This window comes from Pimephales promelas, chromosome 3, assembly GCF_988280905.1.
Source record: "Pimephales promelas chromosome 3, fPimPro1.hap1.1, whole genome shotgun sequence".
Taxonomy (NCBI): Eukaryota; Metazoa; Chordata; class Actinopteri; order Cypriniformes; family Leuciscidae; genus Pimephales; species Pimephales promelas.
Window position 1 is genome coordinate 24891103 of NC_142771.1, and position 16660 is coordinate 24907762.

At 38.3% G+C, this 16660-nt stretch overlaps 2 protein-coding genes across 2 annotated transcripts; both read left to right on the top strand.

Annotated features, from left to right (window-relative positions):
• The first annotated feature begins 2537 nt into the window (after positions 1–2537).
• Positions 2538–9642, top strand: LOC120489786 (ras-related protein Rab-35). The gene is made up of 7 exons (XM_039686893.2): positions 2538–2850; positions 3905–4649; positions 5836–5886; positions 6060–6183; positions 6267–6391; positions 6534–6658; positions 9094–9642. The coding sequence occupies exons 2-7, from the start codon at positions 4595–4597 to the stop codon at positions 9241–9243; spliced, it is 630 nt and encodes a 209-aa protein (XP_039542827.1). The 5' UTR covers positions 2538–2850; positions 3905–4594; the 3' UTR covers positions 9244–9642.
• An 884-nt stretch (positions 9643–10526) lies between these two features.
• rnf25 (ring finger protein 25) lies at positions 10527–16435 on the top strand. Its single transcript, XM_039686865.2, has 10 exons — positions 10527–10558; positions 11008–11079; positions 11194–11290; positions 11416–11483; positions 11583–11652; positions 12129–12200; positions 12311–12457; positions 12985–13074; positions 13382–13519; positions 15554–16435. The coding sequence occupies exons 1-10, from the start codon at positions 10542–10544 to the stop codon at positions 16325–16327; spliced, it is 1545 nt and encodes a 514-aa protein (XP_039542799.2). The 5' UTR covers positions 10527–10541; the 3' UTR covers positions 16328–16435.
• The last annotated feature ends 225 nt before the right edge of the window (positions 16436–16660 follow it).

Below are 16660 nucleotides of genomic sequence, written 5' to 3' on the forward strand. Positions count from 1 at the left end.
ATCTCACCATCATCGAGTCTGTCTGTGATTACAGAAGAACTGCGGCAACATCTCTGAGATGCTTGAAGAAACCTGCCTGCAAAGTTACCTAAAAATCAATGTGCAAGTGTACTAGGACAAAAGCTCTTAACATAAGATACTAGCAGTGCAACTGATACACTTCTCTCCACTTTAGCATCTGCTTAGACAACTTCTGCCACCTTTCCTCCAGACCAGCCCGTGCCACACCCTCTGCCCCCTGGTTATCTGATGTTCTCTGCGAACATTGTTCTAAACTCAGGGGTGCAACGAGGAAGTGGTGCTAATCGAAAGATCCTACTGACCTTGGTCTTTATCAATCCCTCCTCTCTTCCTTCTCTGCTAATACCTCTACTGCTAAAATGACTTCCTATCACAACAAAATTAACAATTCGCATGCTTTTCAAAACCTCTCTCCTCAACCCTCCTCTTCCTTCATCAACCCTAACAGCTGACGATTTTGCCACATTCTTCATAAACGACAACTATCAGCGGACAATTTACCAAACCACAAACTGACCCACACATCTTATCGGCTAACACACACATTCTACCCTCCTTCTCTTTCCTTTCAGAGGCAGAAGTCTCCAAAACACCCTATTACCTGTCCGCTTGATCTTATTCCCACTAATCTACTTCAAGCCATTTCTTCCTCAGTTGTACCCGCACTCAAGTCATCAACACCTCTCTTCACACTGGTACTTTTCCAACAGCATTTAAGCAGGCTCAGGTAACCTCACTGCTTAAGAAACCCACTCTAAATCCAGCACATCTGAAAAATTACAGACGGCATCCTTTCTTACATTTGTTGAGAAAACACTTGAACGAGTTGTTTTCATCCAGATCTCTTCCTTTCTTACACAGAACAACCTCCTGGACAACAACCAGTCTGGTTTCAAAAGCGGACACTCAACAGGGACTGCCCTGCTCTCAGTAATTGAAACTCTCAAGCAGCTTCAAAATCCTCAGTACTCATCTTGCTGGAACTGTCTGTTGCTTTTGACACAGTTAACCACCAGATCCTCCTGTCAACCCTAAAGATGAAGGGCATCTCGGAAACCAAAACGCACTCCAATGGTTTCAGTCTTACCTCGGATGAGGTGTCTAAGACCTAACTTCTAGCTACTGGGGTGCCGCAGGGCTCAGTGCTTGGACCACTTCTCTTCTACATCTACATGACATCACTAGGATCTTCTATTCAGAAACATGGTTTTTCATGACACTCCTACACTGATGACACAACTCTACCTCTCATTCCAGCCTGATGATCCCACGGTAGCTGCTCGCATCTCAGCCTGCCTGACTGACAATTCTGTCTGGATAAAGGACCACCACCTCCAACTACACCTTGTGAAGACAGAGCTGCTTATGGTCCTGGCAATCTCAATACTATACCACAACTTATCCATTCAGCTAGGCTCCATCATGGTCAGCCAGGAACTTTGGAGTTGTGATCGATGATCAATTGAACTTCACAGACCACATTGCTAGAACTGCCAACATTAGGAGGATCAGGCCCTTCTTATCAGAGCATGCTACACAACTCCTTGTCCAAGCACTTGTTCTATTCAGACTGGACTATTGTAATGCTCTCCTGGCTGGTCTTCCTGCTTGCTCTGTCAAACCTCAGGAACTGACCCAGAATGCTGCAAGAGTGGTCTTTAATGGGCTAGAGCACACGTCACTCCTCTCCTCACAAAACTGCACTGGTTGCAGTTGCCTCTCGCATCAAATTCAAGTCACCGACTTTTGCCCACAGAACAACAACCCCTGGCTCTGGTCCCTTTACCTAAACTTATTACTTCAGGCTATGCCATCCAGAAACTTATGCTCTGCAAGTGAATGCCGCCTTGTGGTGCCATCTCAAAGAGGCACAAAATCTCTTTCTCATATATTTTCCTGGTCTATTCCATGCTGGTGGAATGATCTGCCTAACTCAACCAGAGCTGCTGAGTCATAGCCACTTTCAAGAAACGGCTGAAGACGATCTTCGGCAACACCTGATCCATTAATAACACTTTTATCTTCTCTTCTTTATCTTTATATAAAACTAAAAAGTACTGCTTTTAGAGTAAACTGGTAAGGGTCATGGCACTTGCATATTGATGTCCTATTGTTATTTCAACTGCTTCTCAGTCGCTTTGGATCAAAGGGTCTGTTCAAAACGGCAGCTCCCATGAGGCGACCTTCTTCTTGCAAAATAAAACGGCTTTTATTTGGCTACAGCTGGAGTTTTAATTTCATGTTTGTGCAAATTATTTTAATGTTTCTCAAAAGAATTATTGATTTCTTTGTAAAACTTTTTTATAATGGCTAAAATTTGGTGAGTGCACTTTTAAACATTTGATGGTCCTTTACATCATGTCCCAGAGCGTATTGGCCTGTCTACCCTACCAGGCAGTATTTTAAATGAGAATAAGACATCTAATGGCCAAAAATGTTGTTTCTGTTGGTAAGCTTGGTTTTGACTAAGTTCGAATGTATGGCTGGAATGTCATCAGTTTGTTTTTGTTTTTTTGCCACAAAATAGCGATGGCAATCTCAGCAGCAGCAACAGGAGTGGCATGAGGAGAAGGAGGAGGAGACAAAGAAACTCGGGCACATGATGAGGATGAGAGTGACTCAACATTCAGGTGCGGCGCCCTCGGATGGGCGGATCTGATCTCTGCGGCCGCTGGGACACTGTCCGAACTTCCCCTAACACTGGTTTCCCGGATCCCGGTAGTGTCCGCAGGACTAACCCGACACTAACTGGCCGCCCTAGCAGGAACGTGTGTCAAGTCTTCAGTGTTTCCCCAGCGTGCTTGGAATATGTGGGTTAAAGTGTGTTCGGTGAGTTTTTCTTTAGCTTTGAGTTTGATCTAATTATCTTTAGGCATCTGCGGCTAGTTAAGTAGCTAGCCTAGCTGCATTTCAAAACAACTGAGTAAATTACAGCCAACGAGTTGTTATTTGAGTAAATGTACAGTAGTTTGACTCAGTGGTTAACGGAGACGGAATTTAGGAAGCAGATTAAGTCGAGAGTTTAACTTGAGGTTTGGTATGACGGCATGTTTTTACAGTCGTGTCTGTTTTGCGTTAATCGGTCGAGATAAGTTACTGCGCGAGAGTTTCTTGTAATACAGACGCTAGGTCGCTTATCTAAGAAGGTCAATAAGTTTATGATTACCGTATATAAAAGAACAGAATCAAGTGAATCTGCCTCTAAATCTACAAATGATTATTCTTCTTTTGATTGTCCCGTGATTTGACTGTTTATTACAGTTGTAGTGTTAGAGAGCACCGAATAGTTTCACTTACAATTTTGACGTGTTTGCATTGAGGGATTTAGATGTGTTGGCGGTGGCACCAACATGTTTTTTTCTTTTTGTCTGACTTAGACTTAGGCGTGTCAGTTTCACTTCTCTTCCACATTTTTCGTGTTAAAAGGATCCCATTTGCCTAACGGACATTACTGTTTATCATTATGCCTTCATTTTAGACAAAAAAGGGTTGTAATGATGAGAAGCCTGTGCCCTCCTCGCAAAGCCAGCTCAGGAACAGCTCGTCCCTTCCTGTTTTCATGGAACATTTTTGGCAGTTTAGGGAGTCTCTAGCTTTGTCTTGACTCAGCAGTGGGTTTTATGTGGGACACTTTAAACGTTCTGTCCACTGTTTTGGTTTCAATTGTAAGGGGAAAGAGGTGTGTGTACATATATCCTGATTTCCATCCATAAATCCTAGCGTAAAGCTAGTGCATGTGGTTTCGAGGGTGTCATTTGTCTGTCAGAGTGGGAGAAGCTAAATTTAGTGCCACAGCTGCTGTTCTGGGCAAAAGGGGGTGCTTGTCTAAATAATTTGAACAAGATCCATGAGTAATACTTGTCTCTTTCTTCCTTTTTTCTAGGATTAGAGCTTGAAGGGGACCGACTAGGACTTATATCACTTCCGGCTTGAACCTGCATTCCTACAGTGTCTTTGAGTAACAGTGATCTTTGAAAGTGAGGGAAGCTACCAGCCCCTGCATGCATTGGCTAAACAGGCGGAATGGAATTGTTGTGACCGAGATGCCATCTACATATCTGGGAAATCAAGATTTTGAAACAAAACAACTTGGATTATAACAAATCAACCTTTTTTTTCCTGGGTAATTTGGTCCCTGACGCACTCATAACTCTGCATTATGAGCACCATCAGCGATTAAAGAACTGCTCACTTTGTAACCTGAGTCATTTGATACTTAACCACAAAATGTGGTAATGTGTTTGCACTTGAAGGCGAGGCGACGAAAGGTACATTTCACATAGATTTTAAGCAATGGAAATAGTACTTGAAATTTAAAGTGTTTTAAAATGAACTAAGAATATTGCACAGACAATGCAGAATCACCAATTTATAAATGGAAATGCACTGAAATCAAACTGATGCATCATTTCACACTTGAATTCTGAAGAAAACTGGAAAGACTATCACACGATGCTTGCAATATTTCACCCAAAACTTTAAACCTCCTGGCATTTTAAGACACAGGAAAAGTGAAATAAAGGTGTTGAAAGCTGTTAAACTTGTTTCATGAGGACACATTTTGAACAGAAGAATGGCGGGAAAAGACTACCATCACCTCTTCAAGCTGCTCATCATTGGTGACTCCAGTCAGTACTTTTGTGTTTTTATACACTTGCTAACAAATTATGTTTTTGTTCCAGCTTTTTTATCTGGCTCTTTAATGGAGAACCCAATCAGACAAAGAGAATTCCTCCTATTTGGCAAAAAAAAAAAAAGTGTTTAAGCCCAACTATTTCTGTAGCACCCTGTCCATTACTAAGAATGCTCAACTTTTGCATTTACTGGAATGTTGTTGTGCAATTTCACAATTTAAGCTGAAATGAAACTGTGCGAGTAACATCTGTTCTCATCCCTACATGAATTTAGTCATTTGAACAGTTCATGAGTATGCATACTATGCACTTGTGTGGTATGTGTACTGTGACAAAAATTATTTGTGAAAGTTTTAGCTACATCGCTTAGTTGTCCTTTGCTTTCATATTAAATGCACATAAATAAGTTATGCATCATGGGTGCATAACTGGCTTATGTGAATTTACTATAAACCTTTCTCCAGGCATTTAACATCCCCATTTATGAACAAAATACCCCAGAGGGATGTATTTGTTTCACCCAAAGATCTAGTCATGACATTTAAATTAAACATTTAAATGAAACCTAATTGGATGAATAATAAAAAAGTGAATTTTTGTTTAATGCTGACATTTAACAAGCCTGTTTATGCTTCCACTTTAATAGAACTCCTTGTTTGTTTGGTGTGTAATCTTGATTATTTACTCTCAGTAATGCATTCTCTCGTCAAGAGTTTGTAATTTTTTTCTGTGGTATTAACCACAGCTGCTTCATCTAGTCTGCTGTGTCCACTGACAAGCTGTAACTGTGCAGCTAAGTAGCATTTGTCTCCATAAAGATATGAATAGTCTCATGAATGCCAGTTAACCCTTGAGTATTTTCATTTGTGATAATTTTTGTGACCTTTGTCACAAAGGGATATCTTAAGCATTGTTAAGTTGGATGGTGCAGTTGGACGATTTGAGACATTTTTGTTAGTGTTGTTGTATTTACGCTATGCCATATTTGTATTTTTTGTGGGGACATTTTATTGCCATTGTATTCTCATATATTAATTTTTTAAACTGTTAATATAAATATCTATTTATTACTATCATTTTGTTCTATTATAGAAAATACTGTCATGTTTATTTCAAAATATAAATGCAATGAGGTATTACAGATGAACATTTAACAAATGCTACTCTGACTCTGTTGCAGATGTAGGGAAAAGCAGTTTGCTCCTACGATTTGCAGACAACTCATTCTCTGGTGAGTCTGCTTGGCACAGAATGCGTCTCTGTCAGAGAGACAGAAATTGAGGCAAAGGGTCTGTAAATATATGATCTGATTCATTGTGTTCTCATGTCCAAGACAAAGTGAGTGTGTATGCTTGCTTGACAGTGTTTAAGGAGTTAAAATGTTATATCTTGTGCTCCTCACAGGAAGTTACATAACCACTATTGGAGTTGACTTCAAGATCCGCACAGTTGAGATTGACGGAGAAAGAGTTAAACTCCAGATCTGGGACACCGCAGGGCAGGAAAGGTTCAGAACCATCACCTCGACGTAAGCCTGTAAAGTTTTGATCTGTTTTACCATTCTTATGATCTCTCTCGTCTCCCCCTTACATGTTTGCTGTATTCCTTTAGGTATTACAGAAACACTCATGGTGTCATCATTGTTTACGATGTTACAAACCCTGAATCATTTGTCAACGTGAAAAGGTGGTTAAACGAAATCTCGCAGAACTGTGACAACGTCTGCAAAATATTAGGTTAGTTTAAACTCACAACTTTGCGTTTTATTTACTTAATTTAATTCCTGGTTATGCATTGTGATATGAAAAGAAATGTTCCAAATTCTGAATTTCTTGTGAACCAACTTTTAATATTCCTTTTCACTATGATCACTAATAGTGGGAAACAAGAATGAGGATCCTTCTAAAAGGCTTGTGGACAGCCAAGATGCTATGCGCTTTGGAGAGTCAGTTGGTGTGAGGTTGTTTGAGACGAGCGCTAAAGAGAATATCAACGTTGAAGAGGTGAGGTTTGCTTTGCTGTGATCTGTATTCACAAAATTTGGAATAAGTATTCACAATATATGTATTCACAAAATTTGGATCAGACCGAGCAGTACAACTCACATGTAGCCAATCAGCAGCAGGGGGTATAAAGGCATGATGGGGAGGAGAGAGCGAGAGATTGAGAAAGAGAGAGATTTGAAGAAACACTGTAGAAAGAGTAATGGCTGAGAGACATTACAAAAGAGAAGAATATCACAGGAAAAGGAGGGGTTATGATATAAAGGAGGGCTTTTGGACCCACAGTAACATTAGAAAAGCTTTCCAGCACTGGAGAGTCTTAAGCGGGAAGGCCCGAAAATAGACGAAGAGGTTATGTTGTTTCTGCGCTATACATGAGTAAGAATAGCCACTTCTGCACTGTTAGGCCGAACAGTTCTTCTTATTATGCAAATGTTCCATTCCGTTCTGATCTCTGTATGATACAATAATCGACACACTGGTGCCAAATATTGATTTTTAATTAATAAAATAAGGCGTTCTAAATAGATTTCCCTGCTCCCAACGTCGCTACTTCATGGGTCCTCGAGGTGGCGCTCAACACATGAACATGTGAATGTGAAACGTGGACATAAGTTAACTAGCCTAAGAATTTTTTTTTTTTTTTTACGGGATGGTGGAAATCAGTGTGAGCACAATTATAGATACCCTAGCAATAAGTTCAAAGTCTGGACGCACTTCGGCTTTAACATCATTGATGGGACAAGCATTTTGTAAATAGACATCTATGACACTCTTCACCGATACACACGGCACGGGATACATACATAGATACACACGGGAGCGTTTGAAAGCAGCCGTCTATAGATGTCTGCTCTCAAACGCTCTTGTGCGTACCTGTGTAAGCGCCAAAGTCTATTTACATGTTTTTTAAGCACTGATCACTGTAACCAATGACAGACTAACACTAACACACTTGTTTCGTTTTTAAAAACCCAAGTCGGAATATTTGACAACAGTATTCCCAGCTTTATTTTCAGGAAGCTGGTGAACACTGAGATGTTCCCAGGTTTAAATAAAAGAAGTTGATCAATTTTGAAATCTACGTGGTTTTTTTAAAAAAAAAGTCGATAAGCAGTAAAATGTTAAATTTAATTTACAGACTGAAAAACGTTCTGTGCTGTGTTCTAACAGTTTGGACTTCCAAGAGAGAACCTTTTCACAGGCATTTTGTTTTCATAGATAGATATCGTGATGTATCATTATAGGATTGTATACCAATATATCAATCATCGCAGAACTGCAGTGTATTCCAGATTATCGTGAGCCATGTATTGTGTATCATATCGTACCGTGAGTACCCTTTGATTCCAACCTTAGTTTGTGTTTACGTCCCTCAAATAGTGCACTTAGCCAGCTACAGAGAAACTGCCAGCCAGGCAACAGACAAGTGATCAATTCTGAGTTGTGACTTCATGGGTTTTAACAAAACTGGAATTCTGGGCAGAGAACAGTTTGTAATCGTCCCATGCGGGGCTTAAGTAGAAACACAACTGGAACCTTTCCTTACCCTTCTAAGAACCATTCGGCCCAACGATGGCAATGCGGCTATGGATTTGAGTGTGTGTCTCTGGTGACTAACAACGATCTCTTGCTTGTATATTCTTGTGTACTGTTAATATTTTGTTCTTCCTTGTTTGTTATCTTTCCTTTTCATCAAGCTATATTTTACTTTGCTTCTGCTATGATAAAGAGATGCATTGTACTGCATGTTTGTGCATTTTTGAGGTGGAGCAATGAAGGGGGGGGGGGGGTGTATGTGTTTGGGTTGATTTTAAATATCAACCGTGTTTGTCAGAAATCTCTGTTTATAACGTTGTCGAACAAAAGGCTAATCATAGGTGTTTGGCGTTGTAGAGAGCGATACATAAAACCCATTACCATTCTGATACATCGCCTTGTATACAAGCCTGTATAATTTACTCTTCCACTTCTTCTGAATCAGTTTCTGGTTCAAACATAAAATGGCTGAATGAAACCATTATTTCCACTTGCCATTGTGCACCATTTACTACAGTAAAGTTGACCGAGTGAGAATCTCTTGAGCTGCTTTAAATGAGTGGAGGCAGGGCTAATTTAGCATATTCATGGATCCGTGTATAATAAATGAAGGAAGAGTATAGAGGTACATTCAAGCGATTTTAAGGCATTAATAAATAAATAAAAATCACTGGAAAAATAAATGTTTAATTATGTTATTTTGGTGGTCATGTGTTTTAATGGGTACAATTATTGACTACAGTGGGACATGAAGAAAATTATCAACATTTCATTTTAGCTTGAATAGAATGTTTAAAGTTTTCAACTTTAGAAAATACATTTTGTCTCTCTGTCCACTTTGATGTGTTAAATAAAAATCTATAATATGCATGCCTTATATTCTTTTTTGTTTGCAGATGTTCATGGCTTTCACCCACATGGTCCTTCGGGCCAAGAAACAGAGCCAGAGTCGAGCAGAAAGAGAGAGAGAGAGAGAAAAGGACACTGTCCATATTAATTCCCACAGGGATAGAGAGAGGAGGAAGAAAGGGAAGAAATGCTGTTAGAGCAGAGGTGTTTGGAAGATATGGAAAGGAGGACAAATCAAACACCTTTGCAACTTTGTTCCATTGCGTCACCTTAACAGATCAGAAATGTGACTTTTTTTTTATGTTAACACTGCGCTTAGAAAAAGCCAAGAGGAATAAAATCACTATTATGTGCCGAACATCAGCGTTTGTTTACACGTTTGTCCATTTTTTTTTTTTGTGCTTTTTGGGAAATTGACTGGCATGTTTTTACACTGGTATCAAAAGCCTGGTCCTGGAAAGACACTATACACAAACTGTCTAATGTGTTCCACTATTATTTGTGAGAGATGTTTCGTGTTGGATTAAAATTGTCCTGGTATTTGTCATTAATGTATGCAAATAATAAATAAGCAATAAAAGATGATTTTAACAGAATGCTCACTTTCTTCTTTCAATATAACTCTCTTCAACTTGTACAAAAATTAACTTGTTTTAAGTTATTTAATTTGACCCATGAATCATGTTTGTTGAATCATAAAATCCTTTTTTTATTTAATACATTTAAATGTATTAATGTTAAATGTCATCAGAATACAAATGAGAGAAGAGTCAAAGAGCTGAAAAATTAGAAAAACAAAGTAAAAATAAACAGATGAAACAAATAAAAAGTCCTTACAAATAGAAGACGTTCTACTTTCTTATTAACCAAAGATGTAATCATATTTTAAGATACATTTTAAAATTTCAAAAACAGAAAAAATAGTTTATTGTTGGTAAACTTACATTTATGGATATAAAATTTACAAAGGAGATAAATTTAAATTCAAGTATTTTTGGATATCAAAATAGCCAAAAATAATGTCTATAGAAGTTGTGGATATATCTTGCTGGATATTACTTTAATAAATGTGTCAATATTTTGTTCAGTATGAGAGCATTTTTTTTTTCATTATGATTTTGTTCAATAAGTTGTTCAGCATGGGCCATGACCAAAATAAATGATTGACAGTTTCTGTGTGAATTTGAGCATTCTGTACCAATATCAGCTTTATATTTAGTCATGAAATGTTTGACAGGGAAAAATATATTTATTATTTTTTAAAGACTTTGTGACCTTATTATTGAGAAGATATTTTTGTTGCAAGTACCAAATCTTTTTCAAATTTTAAATAAATAAATCCAGTAAAAGATTGCATGAGATACAGAAATAATAGTTTCAAGAAAGGGGGATCTAACTGAATCATAAACTCCTGCATCCTTGAAATTCCCATCTGTTTGTCAGTCGGCTCTGTGTCAGCTGACCAATGTCGTGGTGTGGTGACGTCACCGCCAAGATGGCTGCCGAGAGCGAGTGAGTATTATGTTCCTGGAAAATACTGACAAAAACGTGTATTAATTACTAATTATTATATAAATACAGAGTTAGTTGACATATTAACTAAAATACCTTATTTGGAAGACTTGCAGTGCATACTTATGTGACTAAGTACATACCGTGATATGTGATAACCTATTTTTAGTCTATGCTAACATAACAATTTAATGATACAATTTAATTTATACAGAAAACTACAGAAATCATTTTGTCTGACAATAACAGTAAATAAGTGAATCCATAGTTAAGTTGTTCGGACCTAACCGTAGTCATGGGCGTTGCAATTGTCAGTATCAAAAATAAACAGTTACTGTCTGCCTTTGAGTGACCCAGCGTCTCTGGTTATCTAATGCGTCATATTCATGTTAATGTTATATTACATTAAAGCAGTTCTACTCCAAATTGTCATCTGTTTGACATCACAGTGTCCTGTCAGAAATTGAAGTGCTGCAGTCCATCTACTTGGATGAGCTCAGTGTTACTCAGAGTGATGAAGGGTGAATGTTTTATCATTTATTACTCTTTTAGTTTTTCATAAATTTCCTGAGATAATAATATTGTTAACTGTTATTAACCTGAACAGAAATAAAGATGTCATTTTTCTCAATTAGAGGGTGGACAGTCAGTTTGGTACTCTATCCCTCCACTGCGGAGGACTGTCTCTCTCAGTTTGTCCGTCTTACACTGACAATGGATCTGAACTCTCAGGTTTGTTGGTTTAATTGCTATCATATTTGACTACTGTAATGGATCTAACATGTTTTGTATTTACTTGACACTACTTTATAGCAACTTACTTTCTGTTGGTGTATTTTTTATTTATTTATTTTCAGTATCCATATTCATCCCCTTGCATCTCTATTCACAATCCACGTGGACTCTCGGATGATAAATTGCTCAGGTGATTGATTATTATTAGATTTTGTTAGGTTTAAAATTCTGAACGTGCTGTTTCACTCCTTACTCTTTCTGGTGTTTTCACATGCTGCTCTTTTGTCAGTTTACAGAGCAGTTTGCAGAAGGAGGCAGAGTCATGTATGGGGACACCTGTACTTTATCAGCTCATAGAGGTTAGAGTCCGTATTTGGTCCATAACTACATATAGCTTTCAAATGTTTGGGGTCAATATGGTTTTTTTTTAAGAAATTTACACTTTTATTCAGATGCAAGACATTTATTAATGTTACAATATTTCTTTTGAACTTTCTATTCATCAAAGAATCCTGATTTTCACTTATTTCTCAACAATATTAAGCAGCACAACTGTTTTCAACATTGATAATAATAATACTAATACTAATGTATTGAACAGTAAAACAACACATTATAATAATTTCGGAAGAATCTTGTGACAATGAAGAGTTTAAATTTAAAGACTCAAATTTTTGCTTTGCCACCACAGGAATAAATGGCATTTTAAAATAAGAGACATTTCTCTAATAAAACATCTTTTTTTTTTTTTTTAAATGCTTCAACCTCAAACGATAGTGTATTTTTCTTTTATCTTGTGTTTGTCTCAGACGATTTTTCTATTTTATCCTCACAGAGAGCTAAAGAGATACTGACTGAGAGCAATATTCCCCATGGAAACTGTGTCATCTGTCTGTACGGCTTTAAGGTGGGGTGTTTTAATTGTGAGAGTACCATATAAATATGTTCATAATGTCCTCTGTGGCTTGTTTGTAAAATTGAACTTGTTCCTCTTCCACTGTTTTGTCCTAACCATAGGAAGGAGAAGTGTTCACTAAAACCAGCTGCTACCACTATTTTCACTCGCACTGCCTTGGCCGCTACATCACTCACTCTGAGATGGAGCTGCAGGACCGTGAGAGGGAGCTGAAGGAGGATAAAACTAGAGACCAGACGGAAAAAGAGGTGGGGCAGTTATATCATGTCAGAGGATACGTACAGTCTCCTTATCTTGTATCCACCTTGTTTTTCAACACAGAAGTACGGTGTTTTCTGTGACTATGCAAGACTTCCAATTTATTAGCCGCTATAGAGAAATAACAAGAAGTGCAGTAAACATTAAAATAATATGGTAAGAAATACCAGTTTGCAATATCAAACAGCATAACAAGCTGTGTTGTACTGTTAAAAATAACTGGAAGCCAGACACATTCAAGTTACAAATGGCCGCACCCACTCTTACCTGAAAAATATGGTGGACACTTTAATATAGTTTCTGTACTGTTTCAGCAAAATGCTACATATTACAATGGTAAATATTATGTAGCATTTTGCTCTAATACATCTCAGTCAAAGATTTTGTGTATTATGTAATTATTATATAATCTGCTTCAACATTTCTTCGAAAATATATAGCTAATTGCAAAACATAAATGTGCAGATGCTGTAAACAAAAGGCATTTTTGATATAAATGAGATTCTTTCATTAACAGGAGTTGGCTGTTGTTTGCCCTGTGTGTCGAGAGCCTGTGACCTACGATTTGGATGCCCTTCTTTCCTCCCCTGCTCCAATTTTCACTCAGGTAAGACATACAGGCACATTGTATCATTCTCTGTGGACACAGTTTTAGCAGTTGGGTCAAGCTAAACTGGCCTGGGCATGACGTTTATCATTGTTAGAAATGTCAAGTGGACAAAGTCACTCTTGTGTTCAGTGCCAAGCAGTAGATTTTTTTAAAACAGTGCATCATTGTCCCATGTGCAGTCCCTCTTGTTGTTGCTGACTATGCCAGGATGTCTAGTTTAAAAGCTCAACACCCTAATGTATGCTCACTGGTCACATGCTGTGGATACACATGAACATTGTGTTTATTATTGCTTCGCTCACAGCAGGAGGATGTAGTCATCGGTGGAGAATTTAGAACGAAATGGGCAGCGCTCCAGAAGATCATGGAACGGCAGAAGGAAAAGGGTGGCGTTATTGACCCAGAAGAAGAGTCTAATAGGTTCCTAATTCACATTAATGAGGTAAATCCTGGATGGAACATTCCGATTTGACATGTTCGGCCGCATTCACAGTGCAAAGTTTTGGGAGTCACAAATGCATTAAAGGGATACTCCACTTTTTTGGAAATAGGCTCATTTTACAACTCCCCTGGAGTTAAACTGGTGAGTTTTACCTTTTTTGAATCCATTCAACTGATCTCTGCTTCTGGCGGTACCACTCTTAGCGTAGCTTAGCATCATTGAAGTGGACAAGACAATTAGCATTTCTCAAAAAAAAAAATTGACCAAAGCGTTTTGATATTTTTCTTCTGTACATTGTGCACTAAGGAAAATGTAAAGTTGCGATTTTCTAGGCTGATATGGCTTGGAACTATACTCTCATTCCTGCTTAATAATCAAGAAATGTTTTTTTAATAAACCATACCATGAGACGAAAGGTAGTTACTGCCATACTACCTTTCGTCAACATAACTACACAAACTTAGTCCCGGTCACTTTAGAAGTTACCGAGCTGGGGACTATTCAGGCTCTGCGTCATTGCGCCTGCTGCACTCATGGTATGGCAGTAACGTTTCCTGATTATTAAGCAGGAATGAGAGTATAGTTCCTAGCCATATCAGCCTAGAAAATAGAAACTTTACATTTTCCGTCGGTCTTAGTGCACGATGTAACTACAGAAGAGTCAAGTTTTAAATAGGAAAAATATCGAAACTCTTTGGTCATTTTTTTTTTTCTTGAGAAATGCTAATGGTCTTTTTCACTTCAATGATGTATGCTAAGCTATGGTAGTGGTACCGCCAGAACCGGAGATCGGCTGAATGGATTCAATAACGGTAAAACTCAACAGTTTAACTCTGAGGGAGTTGTAAAATGAGCCTTGTTCCAAAAAAGTGGAGTATCCCTTTTAAAAAAATGTAGCTATATAATAATAAAAATAATTTATAATAAAATATTATATGATATTATAGGGTGGTACTAACTTTAGTTAGTGTGTAATGTTGCTGTTTGAGCATAAACAACATCTGCACAGTTACAATGCTCAAAGTTTAGACCAAAGGAAGATATTTGCTTTAAAAAAAATCGTTTTTTAAGGACTACAACAAATGGCTGGTAGGGACTAAATGACATTACTCCCGGGTTAGTGACATCCTTGGGGAACATGCAGTTAGGGAACATGCAGTCCTTGTTGAGAAGAGGAGAGTTGTTGTAGAGCACATTTGGGATTCTGCTTGAGCTGTCGCATCCGTCTTTTCACATGCAATACAGTACGTGTAACAAATGCAATAGCATGTCAATCTGTAGCCATCTTCTAACAGTTCCCACACAAGCGATTTTATAGATTATAATGACAGAATATGCTAATCAAAGACTTGAAAATAGTAAACTCCACATCAGCAACATAAATTCATCAACTAACCATTCAGAAACGTCCTGTTGCATTCTACATGTTGTCACTTCTTGAGTCTCTCCATCATTGTCCGACTCCAGTTTAAACAAAAGGTAGGTCAGTTTCTGGCATTTTGGTGCTTGTCTACCTGAGGTAATTGAAGCAAACACACACACGCACACAAGCTCTTGAAGCTCTGCCCTGTGCCAGGAGCAGCAGCTCATTTGCATTTATAGGGACACACACGGAACGACACGTTTTTAACTGCCCCTCAAAAAGGGAAAATTTTAACAGGCTGTAAAATTATCCGTTGGGTATTTTGAGATAATATTTCACATATACACTCTGGGGACAACAGAGACTTGTTTTACATATTGTAAAATAGGGCATTATACCACCACTTTAAAAAAAAGTGAATACATGCTTTTATATATTATTTAGTAAATGTTATTTTGTAAATTTATAATATAAAATATGTATATATAATTTTGTATTATAAGGTCATAAAAGTTAGTAAATTTCATATATATATATATGTACACATAAACACACACGCACTTTAAAAACAAATAAATGTACATATTCATCCTGAAGAGGAGTGACAATTGAAGACTGAGTTCTCAATGTCATTATCTGAATGAATGAGGGATGTTTTTTTTTTTCTTCAGACTCAAGACTCTTCTGGTACAGATGCCTCTGGTGCCGAATCTTGTCAGTCACTCCCTTCCTCATCCCCAGATTCTATTGGTGCAACCCAAGCCTCTCAAAGTCATCACACTACAGGCCAATCACAGCGTCTGTGCACTCATGAGAGAAGGCAACAAGGTGACTTCAAGAGAGGTCATAGAGGAAGAGGAGGCAGAAGAGGTGGACCAGGACGTCATGTAATGCCTTCACCTGGGGTGGAACAGTTAGGCTGGCTCACGCAGTCTTCTGATAAGATTAATTATGGCAACTCAGACCCACCAAACACTACATCACAGGTAGAAAGCACAGCACAAGGACAGGCATTTGAACTCAGTGATAATGTAGCACAGCTCAGGAAGCCTTCGATCAATGAAGAAGTAAAATATATTTCTCAAGACAAGGTTACTTCAAAATCTAACTGTGGACAAGATGTGGGCAAACAAAATGTTTGTATTTCAAAAGATATGGATCAGGCAATCTTACAGGATGGACACCCAGAAAGGGAACATGTGGGTAGAGGATGGAAGCGTGGTAACCGTGGCTCCGGACGACATCACGGACACTGGCAGGAAAGGAACTTCAAGGGACCGGGTTACTGGGATAATTCTGGAAGCGTCGGTCACCGTGGAGGTGGACATAGAGCCAGAGAGGGAGGGGCTGGGCATCAACACAGAGGGGGTGGAGCTCATAGAGCTGGTGGGAGGGGTTTGCTTCAAAGAGTGGAAAAAGAATTTAGGAAAGAGGGAGTGCTCTGACAATGGGAGAGGGGAGGTACAGGCAGAGGAACAAGCATACCTCCCTGTTTTACCAGCTGTACTATTGTCATGTCTGTCTCTATAATAAAATTCTCCACAAGCAGTGAACTGGCCCATGTTTTCCTTTTTTTGGGGTAAGTCAATGTTGTTAGTGAAAATAAGAGTAGACGTTGCAGTTTGGAAGGAGGCTAACCATGTTTTATTACTAATAAAGCAATTGTGATTGTGTCAATAAAAAAAGTTTGTTCTTTCTGTTGAAGGTTGTGATAAAATTCCATTTTTTTAATACCTGTTCTAAACGTCTGCAATGACCAACTCTCAATCATTGACAAA